The following is a 13,526-nucleotide window of genomic DNA, read 5'->3' on the forward strand; positions in this document are numbered from 1 at the left end:
AGGCTGGGGTAAAAGTAAACCAAATAAATAAATAAATAAATCAAAGAAAAAATTCAATCAGCAAGATTCAAATGCAAATAAATAAGTTTTACAAGCTCTACGAAAAGATAGGTTTTTTTAATGGTTGTTAGTTGCTATGGGTCCTGAACAGGGGGGAAGATAGGCTACGGTGTCAAACGGCATTAATTCCGCGGTGTCGATGCCAGACCCATAAACTGCACTATGAAACTGCATTGTATGGCAGTGCAGATGGGGTCCTGTGGTACTTAATCTGCATTGAATCGTTTCCTTATGTATTTAATTATTTTGTGTTTTCATTTCTTTCTCTCTCTTTCTTTCTAAACTCCTGGAAGCAAAAGTTATCTATGAAAAAAGGAGGTAATTTTACTTTTGCAAGAGTCTTGGCTGTTTTCATGTGCAGTAGGAATTTATCCACTCCAAACGTCAGCTCTGTTGTTTACTTCTTTTCCTCTTAGACTTGACTCTTGCTCCATCGTGTGGAGAGAGAAAAGAAGCACCGCTCTGTCTTCCTGCCATCCATATGTTCAAAAGTATATTCCGACCGCATGGTTTTGTGCATGACTATATTGCCTTCTTGTTGAACGCTACGGGTTGAGACTCCCTTATCTGAAATGCTTTGGACCAGAAGTGCTTTGGGTTTCAGATATTTTTTTTTCTGGATTTTACACAACCTGCATTTTCAGAAAGTTATATCATGAGACACCTTGGACAACCTGCATTTGCACAAGTGCATATGATGAGATACCTTGGACAACCTACATTTGCACAAGTGCGTATCATGAGATACCTTGGACAACCGACATTTGCACACATGCATATCATGAGATACCTTGGACAACCTACACTTGCACAAGTGCATATCATGAGTTACCGTAAACAACCTACATTTGCACACATGCATGTTGGGAGATACGTTAAACAACTTGCACAAAGGTGTATTACAAGATATCTCGGACAACCTGCATTTCCACAAGTGCATATCATGCGATACCTTAGCCAACTTGCATTTGCACAACTGCATATCGGGAGATACCTTTGACAACCTGCATTTGCATTTCATATCATGCGATAACTTGGCCAACTTGCATTTGCTCAACTTCATATCGGGAGATACCTTTGACAACCTGCATTTGCACTTCATATAGTGCGATATCTTGGACAACTTGCATTTGCACAAGTGCATATCATGCAATACCTTGGACAATTTGCATTTGCACACATGCATATCATGAGATACCTTGGACAACCTACATTTGCACAAGTGCATATCGGGAGATATGTTGGACAACTTGTACAAAGATATATAACAAGATATCTCTGACAATCTTAATTTCCACAAGTGCATATCATGCGATACCTTAGCCAACTTTCATTTGCACAACTGCATATCGGGAGATACCTTTGACAACCTGCATTTCCACAAGTGCATATCATGCGATATCTTGGCCAACTTGCATTTGCTAAACTGCATATTGGGAGATATCTTGGACAACCTGCATTTGCACTTCATATAATGCAATACCTTGGACAACCTGCATTTGCACAAATGCATATTGGGAGATACCATGGACAACCTGCATTTCCACAAGTGCATATCATGTGATACCTTAGACAATTTGCACACATGCATATCATGAGATACCTTGGACAACCTACATTTGCACAAATGCATATTGGGAGATATGTTGGACAACTTGCACAAAGGTATATTACAAGATATCTCGAACAACCTGCATTTCCACAAGTGCATATCATGTGATACCTTGGCCAACTTGCATTTGCACAATTGCATATTGGGAGAGACAACGACAACCTGCATTTGCACAAATGCATATCGGTTGATACCTTGGGACAACCTGCATTTGCACAACTGCATATCATGTGATACATTGAGCAACCTGCATTTGCACTTACAAGATACCTTGGACAACCTGCATTTCCACAAGTGCATATCATGTAATACCTTGGCCAACTTGCATTTGCACAACTGCATATCGGGAAATATTATGGACAACCTCCATTTGCACAAGTGCATATCATGCAATACCTTGGCCAACTTGGATTTGCACAACTGCATATTGGGAGATACTATGGACAACCTGCATTTGCACAAGTGCACATCATGCAATACCTTGCACAATCTGCATTTGCACAAATGCATATCAGGAGATACCTTGGACAACTTGCATTTGCACAACTGCATATAGGTATTACATTATTTTTCCACATAATCACCATTCAGTTCAATACATTTTGTCACCGATGGGACGAGTTTTTGATGCCTGTGTCATAGAAGGTTCTCTTTGCCTTTTTCAGCCAGCTCGTCCTTCGATTTTTACCTTGTCATCGTCAGAAAAGTGTTTTCCACCCAGGTGTTCCTTCAATTTAGTTGAAGAGCTGATAGTCACTGGGTGCGAGATCAGGGCTGTGAGGGGGGTGGCTTAAAACATCCCAACAAAATGAAGTCAACAACTCTTGTGTTGCGTGAATGGTGTGAGGATGCTTGTTGTCATGAAGGAGACAGACTCCCGCTGTCAGCATTCCACCACGTTTGTTTTGGATGGCTCTGTGAAGTTTCTTCATGATCTCACAATATATTCCATACCCATTTTGTCACATGCTGTTGTGGCATTACGCCCTCTCCTTGCTACATGCACAATGGAGGAACTTCTTATAGTAACACCAGTGGCCATCTACTGGTCAAAGCACATTTAATCAATAGGCTTGGGTAAGTTCGTTCGTTAGTTTCTAAAATCGTAATTAATTCGGATTAAATTACCTTTTGATCCTATTTCGAGCCATGCAGGAATAGTGGGAGGAGCAATTCCGAACTGAAACAACTTCCCCATTTTCGGAATTATTTTCAGATGTGGCTTTGCACGCCCGGCGATACAAAGAGGGACGAGGTGGGCATGGCTAAGAACAGCTCTTCCTGAAGGCCACTGAAGGTGCACCAGCTGCGCCTGTACCTTGGGAAGTCTGACTTGGCCACGGTAGTCCACGCTCTGGTTACATCCTGTTTAGATTACTGCAACGCTCTCTACGTGGGGTTGCCTTTGAAGACGGCTCGGAAGCTTCAACTACTCCAACGTTCGGCAGCCATGTTACTAACAGGAGCGGAACGCAGGGAGCATACAACCCCCCTGTTGCGCCAACTCCACTGGCTGCCGATCTGCTACCGGGCTGAATTCAAAGTGCTGGCGTTGGCCTTTAAAGCCCTAAACGGTTCCGGCCCAAGCTACCTATCCGACCGCATCTCTGCCTATGAACCCACCAGGACTTTGAGATCTTCCGGGGAGACCCTGCTCTCGATCCCGCCTGCCTCACAGGAACGGCTGGCGGGGACGAGAGATAGGGCCTTCTCGGTGGTGGCCCCTCGGCTGTGGAACGCCCTTCCCACAGATATTAGACTAGCTCCATCATTAATGGTATTCCGCAAAAAAGTGAAGACCTGGTTGTTTGAGCAGGCGTTCGAATAGTTAGTGCAATGAGTGTAATGAACATAGGAATGGAACAATGGATGACGGATCTGGATCATGTTTTCAGTGATGAGACGCTAGTGAATGGCTATTGTTGTTAATTGTATAGGACTGTATAAGGTGTTAGGATGTTAACTGTTTTTATACCGTGTTATTGTAGTATCGTATTTTTGCTGTTCTGTTGTTAACCGCTGTGAGTCGCCTAAGGGCTGAGAACAGCGGTATACAAATAAAGTAAGTAAATAAATAAATAAACGAAGCGATTCATATTTCCTGATATTTCCGATCTTTTTTTTCAAGAAAATTTCGGAAATAATTTCAAAATCGAATCGCCAGCGCCCCCTACATCCGAAACGGGTTTTGAACCTTTTTTTTTTTTTTTGGATCACCCAAACCTATTAATCAACTACCAAGCTTGCAAACTTTGTGTTTTGTTTGTTTGTTAAAAATGCAATACAACTGTTTGGTTTGCTCCTGACACGATAAATAAATAATTTATTCGTCGTCAATAAGCAGAAAGAAAAGGGGAGAGGTTTGCGGCACTAAGCATAACGAATTATTGAACCCTGCAGCCACATGCCTCCCGCTTAATCCTTGTCTTAAGTTTCTTAAGTTCATGGTTGTTTGGGTCGACCATCAGGCCATACTCGGCGGTCTTCCAGGCTTCCTCGTAATGGCTCATTGCAAAGCAGGACGCTGCGGTGTCAAGGAACGCTTTGGACAGCATCTCTCTATCAGGAGCAGTCGAAATGTTGGCCAGAGTCAACGTCTCCTCCAGTTCAAAGGCTCTGATGTACTGCTTAACTGCCAGTTCCTCCTCCGAAATGCACAATAGCATCTGTCCCAGGAAGCAACAGTCTTTTACCCGTGTCCTTGGGGCATTTGTCCCATGATTTTGGACAACGTGGTTCATGTCTTGCAAAGCTTTCTTGTAGTCTTTGAGGTAGGATAGACAAGCAGCTCGTTGGCGAAGGTACCGAGGATTACCGTTGCTTGCCAAGACAGCCAGGGAATAGTAGCCTACAGCCTTTTCATGGCATTGCTTTTTCACCAAAGCATTTCCTTCTTTTGATGCTACCTGTGGACGGAAAGGTTGTTAGTTAACGCAATCCAATTTGGTTCTCCTCTTTGGAGTTTGATTGACTCCACTTGGTACCCTACACTGTCCAAGTACACATTGGGTCCTTTATAGACTCATGATGCTTTTATTTTTAATTTAAAGAATACCTAATAATAATAATAATAATAATAATAATGGTTAATATTATTATTTGCCGCTATATCACACAGTTTCAGACATTTGGGAAGTGTCTGACATGTGATTGAATACAAAAGCCAGCGTAGCGATCTTGTTTGCTGTGTGCTAATCTTGTTATGTATCAAATAATAATAATAATAACAACAACAACAACAACAACAACAACAATGGTAGAGGAGGAAGAGGAGGAAATAATAATAATGAAAGAGGAAATAATAATAATACTACTAATAATAATAACAACAACAATGGTAGAGGAGGAAGAGGAGGAAATAATAATAATGAATGAGGAAATAATAATAATACTAATAATAATAATAACAACAACAATGGTAGAGGAGGAAGAGGAGGAAATAATAATAATGAAAGAGGAAATAATAATAATAATAATAATAACAACAATGGTAGCGGAGGAAGAGGAGGAAATAATAATAATGAAAGAGGAAATAATAATAATACTACTACTACTAATAATAATAATAATAATAATAATATCTATATAAATAGAAATGTAATGTTTGTTTGTGGGATTAACAGAACTCAAAAACCACTGGACGAATTGACACCAAATTTGGACACCTAACCGTCCAATGTATGTCCTTCACTCAAAAAAATTGATTTTCTCATTTGGGAGTTGTAGTTCCTGGGATTTGTCGTTTATGTACAATCAAAGAGCATTTTGAACCCCACCAATGATGGGATTGAACCAAACTTGGCACACAGTTCTCCTATGACCAACAGAAAACACTGGAAGGGTTTGGTGGGCATTGACCTTGAGTTTGGGAGTTGTAGTTCACCTACATCCAGAGAGCACTATGGACTCAAACAATTATGGATCTGGACCAAACTCTACACGGATACTCAATATGCCCAAATGTGAACACTGGTGGAGTTTGGGGAAAATAGAATCTTGACATTTGGGAGTTGTAGATCCTGGGATTTGTAGTTCACATACAATCACAGAGCATTCTGAACTCCACCAACGACAGAATTGGGCCAAAACTCCCACACGGAACAGCCATGTGGGCCACAGCAACGGGTAGCAGGGGACGGCTAGTAATAATAATAAAATCTTAGAGATCTCACAAAATTTCACATCTGCTGTACATGGATGACCTGAAGCTGTCTAAGAAAACCGAAACTGAAATCCAGTCTCTAACACTGTCCGAATCGTTAGCACTGATATCAACATGGAATTTGGTTTGGACAAATGTTCGACAGTGGCACTGAAGGAGGGAAAAATCATTGAAAGTGAGGACAAAAATATGCCCAATGGCCAAGTGATCAAGTGTCACCAACCAGAGGCCTATAAATATCTGCGCAGACTACAGCTGGACAACATCAAACATGAACATGTGAGAACTGTGGTCAGCAAAGAATACATTCAAAGGGTCAGAAACATTCTCAAAAGCAAGCTCAATGGAGACAACACCATCAAGGCCATCAACACCTGGGCCATACCTGTCGTAAGATACACTGCTGGCATCGTAAACTGGACGCAGGCAGAACTGGACAATTTGGACAGAAAAACAAGGAGGAGCAAGGTTTACCTGAGAAAGGTTTTCTCTCTGCTTGATGTCTAAGAAGCTCAGAAGGTATCCCAGCTCTTCGGAGTTCTTGGCGGCTAAACTTGCCAAAATGTGAGCTGCGTTGGTCATGTTTCCCTTCTTGGCCTGGAGCAAGCCAAAGCGAGAGCTGATGGAATCGTCAGGTCTATTTTCACCAAATGTCTCCTCCAGGTAAGTCAGGGCTTCTTCGTCTCTCCCTGTCAATAAATATTAACATATGACACCAAAAAGAGCTGCTCAATGTTCTATTCTATTATATAATTATTTCTAACCATTTGCAAGCAGGGAGAAATCTGGGTGCCTCACTTTATGTGGAATGACTAATTTCCATTAGACCTAACCCACTATCTATCTATCTATCTATCTATCTATCTATCTATCTATCTATGTATATAATAAAAGTCAAAGTTTGTATGCGGAGGACAAAAGTGTGGCGGTGTGGCGGTGTATGTGCCAGCATTCTGATTGGCCAGCCTGAAAGTTCCAAGATTCTGATTGGCTGCCGCTGTGGTGCTATTTGCATATGGTCTCTGATTGGCCAGCTTTACAGGCGCCCCTGGTGGAGAGAAGGGTTCATGACAGAAATGGAGACATGAGAGAAGGAAATTTGCATATGGTCTCTGATTGGCCAGCCTCAATTCCAAGATTCCGAGATGACAAAGAGAGGAAAGGAAAAGGCCAGAGGGGGCGGAGTCAGACAATTACCAATACAGACCAGACTTGGCACACAGAGCCCCCATGACCCACTCGACATCCTACTGAGTTTGGAGGAGGATGAACCATGGATGTTGGGACTTGCAGTCCGATCACTCACTTTCTGAGACCGCAGTTAACCTCATCCAATGACTGATCAGGACCAAACTTGGCACATAGACCTCTCATGACCCACCTTATGTCCTGGTGTGGTTTGGCCGGGGATGGACCATGGATTATGGGACTTGCAGTACCTTTGCTCAATTCCTGAGACCACTGCAACCCTCATCCAATTACCGATAAAGACCAAACTTGGCACACTGAGTCTCCATGACGCACTCTACATCCTGGTGCAGTTTGGAGGAGGATGCACCATGGACAATGGGACTTACAATCACTTCACTCACTTCCTGAGACCACTGAGACCCTCACCAATGACTGATCAAGACCAAACTTGGCACACAGAGTCCCCATGACCCACTCTACATCCTGGTACACTGTCGAGGAGGACAGACCATGGATGATGGGAGTTCAAGTACCTCCACTCCCTTCCAAAGATGGCTGCAACCCTCATCTAATATCCGATCAAGACCAAAGTTGGCGCACAGAGTCCCCATGACCCACTCTACATCCCGATGCTGTTTGGAAGAGGATGTATGATGGGACTTCCAGTACCTTCACTCACTTCCTGAAAACACAGCGACACTTATCCAAATACCAAGAAAGACCAAACTTGACACAGAGAGCCCCCTTGGCCAACTCAACATTCTGGTGAGGTTGGGGGAGAACAGACTATGGATGATGGGACTTGCAGTACCTAAACTCACTTTCTGAGACCACTGCGACCCTCATCTAATGATTGATCAAGAATAAAACTTGGCACACAGAGCCCCCACAACCCACTCTCCATTCTGGTGCAATTTGGAGGAGGATGGACCACAGATGATGGGACTCACAGTACCTTCACTAACTTCTCGAGACCACTGTGAGTCATATAAATAACTGATAAAGACCAACCTTGAAAAACAATTCCTTTCTCAAATAACCCGGGCAGCGCCGGGTCCCCAAGCTAGTCTATATATATAAAAAGGCTCTGTGTGTCATGAATACCTTAAAAACAAAAGAACCAATGAACGAAATCACACCAAATTTGGCAACAAAATGTCTCACTACAAGGAGTGACCATCACTCAAAAATTATGATTTTGTCATTTGGGAGTTGTAGTTGCTGGGATTTATAGTTCATCTACAATCAAAGAGCATTCTGACCTCCACCAACGGTGGAATTGAACCAAACTTGGCACACAGGACTCCCATGACTAACACAAATTACTTGAAGAGTTTGGTGGGCATTGACCTTGGGTTTTGGAGTTGTAGCTCACCAACTTCTAGAGCAGTGGTTCTCAACCTTCCTAATGCCGCGACCCCTTAATACAGTTCCTCATGTTGTGGTGACACCCAACCATAACCCTAACATTATGAATCGCCATGTAAATAATGATCTGCAGGATGTATTTTCATTCACTGGAGCAAATTTGGCACAAATACCTAGTATGCCCAAATTTGAATACTGGTGGGGTTGGTGTGGGGATTGATTTTGTCATTTAGGAGTTGTAGTTGCTGGGATTTATAGTTAACATGTAAACAAAGAGCATTCTGAACCCCACCAACAATGGAATTGAACCAAAGTTGGCACAGAGAACTCCCTTGGTCAACAGAAAATACTGGAAGGGTTTGGTGGGCATTGACCTTGAGTTTGGGAGTTGTAGTTTGCCTACATCCAGAGACCAACAGAAAACACTAGAAGGGTTTGGTGGGCATTGACCTTGAGTTTGGGAGTTGTAGTTCACCTACAGAGAGTACTGTGGACTCAAACAATGATGGATCTGGACCAAGCTTGGCATGAATACTCAATATGCCCAAATATGCACACAGATGGAGTTTGGGGGGAAATAGACCTTGACATTTGGGAGTTGTCGATACTGGGATTTATAGTTCACCTACAATCAAAGAGCATTCTGAACCGCACCAATGACAGAATTGGGGCAAACTTCCCACACCGAGCCCCCATACTTAAGGCCATCCAAATGTCAAGGTCTATTGTCCCCAAACTCCATCTGTGTTCATATTTGAGCATATGGAATATTCGTGCCAATTTTGGTCCAGATCCATCATTGTTTGAGTCCACAGTACTCTCTGTAGGTGAACTACAACTCCCAAACTCAAGGTCAATGCCCACCAAACCCTTCTAGTGTTTTCTGTTGGTCAGGGGAGTCCTGTGTGTCAAGTTTAGTTCAATTCCATCATTGGTGGGGTTCAGAATGCTCTTTGATTGTAAGTAAACTATAAATCCCAGCAACTACAACTCCCAAAGGACAAAATCAAAATTTTTGAGTGAAAGACATACATTGTGTTGTTAGGTGTATGCTGTCCAAATTTGGTGTCAATTGGCCCACTGGTTTTTGAGTCCTGTTAATCCCACAAACGAACATGACATTTTTATTTATATAGATCAGTGGTTCTCAACCTTCCTAACTCCACGACCCCTTAATACAGTTCCTCATATTGTGATGACCCCCAACCCTAAAATTATTTTCGTTGCTACTTCATAACTGGAATTATGCTACTGTTATGAATCATCATGTAAATATCTGATAGGCAGGATGTATTTTCATTCTCTGGACCTTGGGAGTTGTAGTTGCTGGGATTTATAGTTCACCTACAATCAAAGAACATTCTGAACTCCACCAGAGATGGAATTGACCCAAACTTGGCACACAGAACGCCCATGACCAGCAAAAAAATAATGAAAGGGTTAGGTGAAAATTGGCCTTGAGTTTGGGAGTTGTAGTTCACCTATCTCCAGAAAGCACTGTGGACTCAAACAATAGATCTGGACTAAACTTGGCACGAATACTCAATATGCCCAAATGTGAACACTACTGAAGTTTGGGGGAAATAGACCTTGACCTTTGGGAGTTGTAGTTACTGGGATTTATAGTTCACCTACAATCAAAGAGTATTCTGAACTCCACCAATGATAGAATTGGGCCAGACTTCCCACGCAGAACTCCCATGACCAGCAGAAAATACTGTGTATCCTGATGGTCTTTGGCGACCCCTCCAACACCCCATTGTGACCCCCCCCAGGGGTCCCGACCCCCAGGTTGAGAAACACTGATATAGATAGATAGGTAAATATACAGTCCGACAGTTTGACTTTTCTTTGAAACCAGTGGTTAGACAATAATGTAAAGGAAACGACTGTTACCATCAGCTGTTAAAAGGTCCACGTAGAGGGCATGATTTTTTGTGTCTTCCTTGTTTAATTTCACAAGGGCTTCTGCCACAAGGGCACAATCCTTCAGAATCTCTCCACAGGGCGGCCTTTTGTGAGCCTCAAATCCCAGCAGCGCCTCCTTGCAGTGAGAAAGCAACCACTGGCGCATCAGCAGCTGGGCTTCCAGCTTCAGGGAGAGGATTTCCATAACGGCCAAAACGGAGTCGGCTTTAATGGCTGCAGTCAGATCGCGCACCGCTTCCTGCATTAATGGTAAACATGCCAATTATAAAATAGCCATAACAATGAGCATTGGTCCACATGTTCACTTATTAGCATCATCTGGTCTTCCAAAGAAGTGATCCTTTTCTCATATCCATCTCCTATTGGTGGCGCAGCGGGTTAAACCGCTGAACTGCTGAACTTGCTAACTGAAAGGTCGCAGGTTCAATTCCGGGGAGCCACATGAGCTCCCACTCTTAGCCCTAGTGTTAGAGACTCTAAATTGGGTCTTCTTAGGTCCACATCACGGGAACACGAAAGGAAGGAGACAGTCCCCAAAAAAGATAAAAAAACAAGGTTTATTTTAGTTTCTTCATGAAGAAGACGGATAGCCTGGCAGCATATACAGATGCTACCCTTCAAGTGACCACAACACAACTTCCGACCTCTACATGTCACATCCCCTCCTCTGTTTCTGCTGACTTTTATACTCAAGTAATAGGTCACGGAAAGTACTCTCTTTCCAGCCCTCTCCCTTGACCTTTTGATGGAAAGTACCTTTTTGTACCTGCAGACTCTGCGCTTAACCACAACCTTTGAACTTAACCACAACACAACTTCCGACCTCTACATGTCACATCCCCTCCTCTGTTTCTGCTGACTTTTATACTCAAGTAATAGGTCATGGAAAGTACTCTCTTTCCAGCCCCCTCCCTTGACCTTTTGATGGAAAGTACCTTCTTGTACCTGCAGACTCTGCGCTTAACCACAACCTTTGAACTTAACCACAACACAACTTCCGACCTCTACATGTCACATCCCCTCCTCTGTTTCTGCTGACTTTTATACTCAAGTAATAGGTCATGGAAAGTACTCTCTTTCCAGCCCCCTCCCTTGACATTTGATGGAAAGTACCTTCTTGTACCTGCAGACTCTGCGCTTAACCACAACCTTTGAACTTAACCACAACACAACATCCGACCTCTACATGTCACATCCCCTCCTCTGTTTCTGCTGACTTTTATTCTCAAGTAATAGGTCATGGAAAGTACTCTCTTTCCAGCCCCCTCCCTTGATCTTTTGATGGAAAGTACCTTCTTGTACCTGCAAACTTTGCGCTTAACCACAACCTTTGAACTTAACCACAACACAACCCCCGACCTATACATGTCACATCTTAAAAACGTTTCTTAAAAACATTTTCTTCCGTGTTGCTCCTTTTCTACAGAGAAAGGGTATATTTCTCTTTTGCTGTTAATTTCATTCAAAGCCCCTTGGCTTAGCATTTGGAAATTTTACTAAAAGACCCTTTCACTAGCTTCTCATAGAATCATAGAATCCTAGAGTGGGAAGAGACCTCCTGGGCCATCCAGTCCAACCCCATTCTGCCAAGAAACAGGAATATTTCATTCAAATCACCCCTGACAGATGGCCATCCACCCTCTATTTAAAAGCCTTCAAAGAAGGAGTCTCCACCACACTCCGGGGCAGAGAGTTCCACTGTTGAATGGCTCTCACAGTCAGGAAGTTCTTCCTCATGTTCATGTGGAATCTCCTTTCTTGTAGTTTGAAGCCATTGCTCCATTGTGTCCTAGTCTCCAGGGAAGCAGAAAACAAGCTTGCTCCCTCCTCCCTGTGACTTCCTCTCTCATATTTATATATGGCTATCATATCTTCTCTCAGCCTTCTCTTCTTCAGACTAAACATGCCCAGCCCTTTAAGCCGCTCCTCATAGGGCTTGTTCTCCAGACCCTTGATCATTTTAGTCGCCCTCCTCTGGACACATTCCAGCTTGTCAATATCTGCCAACCTAGCAGTTCAAAAACATGCAAATGTGTGTAGATCAATAAGTACTGCTCCGGCGGGAACATAACAGCACTCCATGCAGTCGTACCGGCCACATGACCTTGGAGATGTCTATGGACAACGCTGGGTCTTCGGCTTAGAAATGGAGATGAGCACCAACCCCCAGAGTTGGGCACAACTGGGAAAACCTTTACCTTAACCTATTCCATTTGGTGTAAATAAATAAATAAATAAATCTCTCTATATACGTTATGACATTGACAGTAATAAAGGCAGAGTCTTACCTTTTCCTGGTCCAGGGCCAAATGAATGAATCCTCTCCCACAAAGCGCCTGAGCATTTGCAGGGTCTTCTTTGAGGACAAGACTGAAATCAAATATGGCCGTTTTCTTTTGGCCAAGTTGTCCATAACAGCGGGCTCGGGCGAGGAGTGAATCAACCGCAAAACCACCTTGATAAGAAAGAGGAAAACAATGCTACTGCTTGGGAGTGTGGTAAACTCTCTTTGGCTGCAGGTTTTTCAATAAAGGATCTATTAAGGTAAATGACTAAGTTACTGTGGGATCAACACAGTAGTGATCTCAACCTGTGTTGAGGGTGGGTCGCAAGGGGGTGTTAGAGGGGTCGCCAAAGACCACCAGGAAACACATTATTTTCTGTTGGTCATGGGAGTTGTGTGTGCCAAGTTTGGTTCAATTTCATCGTTGGTGGGGTTCAGAATGCTCTTTGATTGTAGGTTAACTATAAATCCGAGCAACTACAACTCCCAAATGTCAAGGTCTATTTTCCCCAAACCCCACCAGTGTTTGCATCTGAGCATATTGAGTATTCGTGCCAAGTTTGGTTCAGATCTATCATTGTTTGAGTCCACGGTGCTCTCTGGATGTAGGTGAACTACAATTCCAAAACTCAAGGTCAGTGCCCTCCAAACCCTTCCAATATTTTCTGTTCATCATGGGAGTTCTGTGTGCCAATATAGATTCAATTCAATTAGTGGAGTTCCGAATACTCTTTGATTGGAGGTGAACTATAAATCCCAGCAACTACAACTCCCAAATGTCAAGGTCTATTTTCCCCAAACCCCACCAGTGTTTGCGTCTGAGCATATTGAGTATTCGTGCCAAGTTTGGTTCAGATCTATCATTGTTTGAGTCCACGGTGCTCTCTGGATGTAGGTGAACTATGCATCCAAAACTCAAG

The 13,526-nt window shown here is 43.0% G+C and overlaps 1 protein-coding gene across 1 annotated transcript in view; it reads right to left on the bottom strand.

Moving 5' to 3' along the window:
* Positions 1 to 3,979: 3,979 nt before the first annotated feature.
* Positions 3,980 to 13,526, bottom strand: part of TTC34 (tetratricopeptide repeat domain 34) — a 28,654-nt gene continuing 19,107 nt past the window's right edge. Inside the window, exons 5-8 of the mRNA XM_060758751.2 lie at positions 12,611 to 12,777; positions 10,290 to 10,560; positions 6,309 to 6,523; positions 3,980 to 4,578 (exon numbers count right to left, since the gene is read on the bottom strand). Of these exons, the coding sequence (XP_060614734.2) occupies positions 4,057 to 4,578; positions 6,309 to 6,523; positions 10,290 to 10,560; positions 12,611 to 12,777 (1,175 nt within the window). The 3' untranslated portion in view covers positions 3,980 to 4,056. The remainder of the gene's footprint in view (positions 4,579 to 6,308; positions 6,524 to 10,289; positions 10,561 to 12,610; positions 12,778 to 13,526) is intronic.

This window comes from Anolis sagrei, chromosome 13 (genome assembly GCF_037176765.1).
Source record: "Anolis sagrei isolate rAnoSag1 chromosome 13, rAnoSag1.mat, whole genome shotgun sequence".
Classification (NCBI taxonomy): domain Eukaryota; kingdom Metazoa; phylum Chordata; class Lepidosauria; order Squamata; family Dactyloidae; genus Anolis; species Anolis sagrei.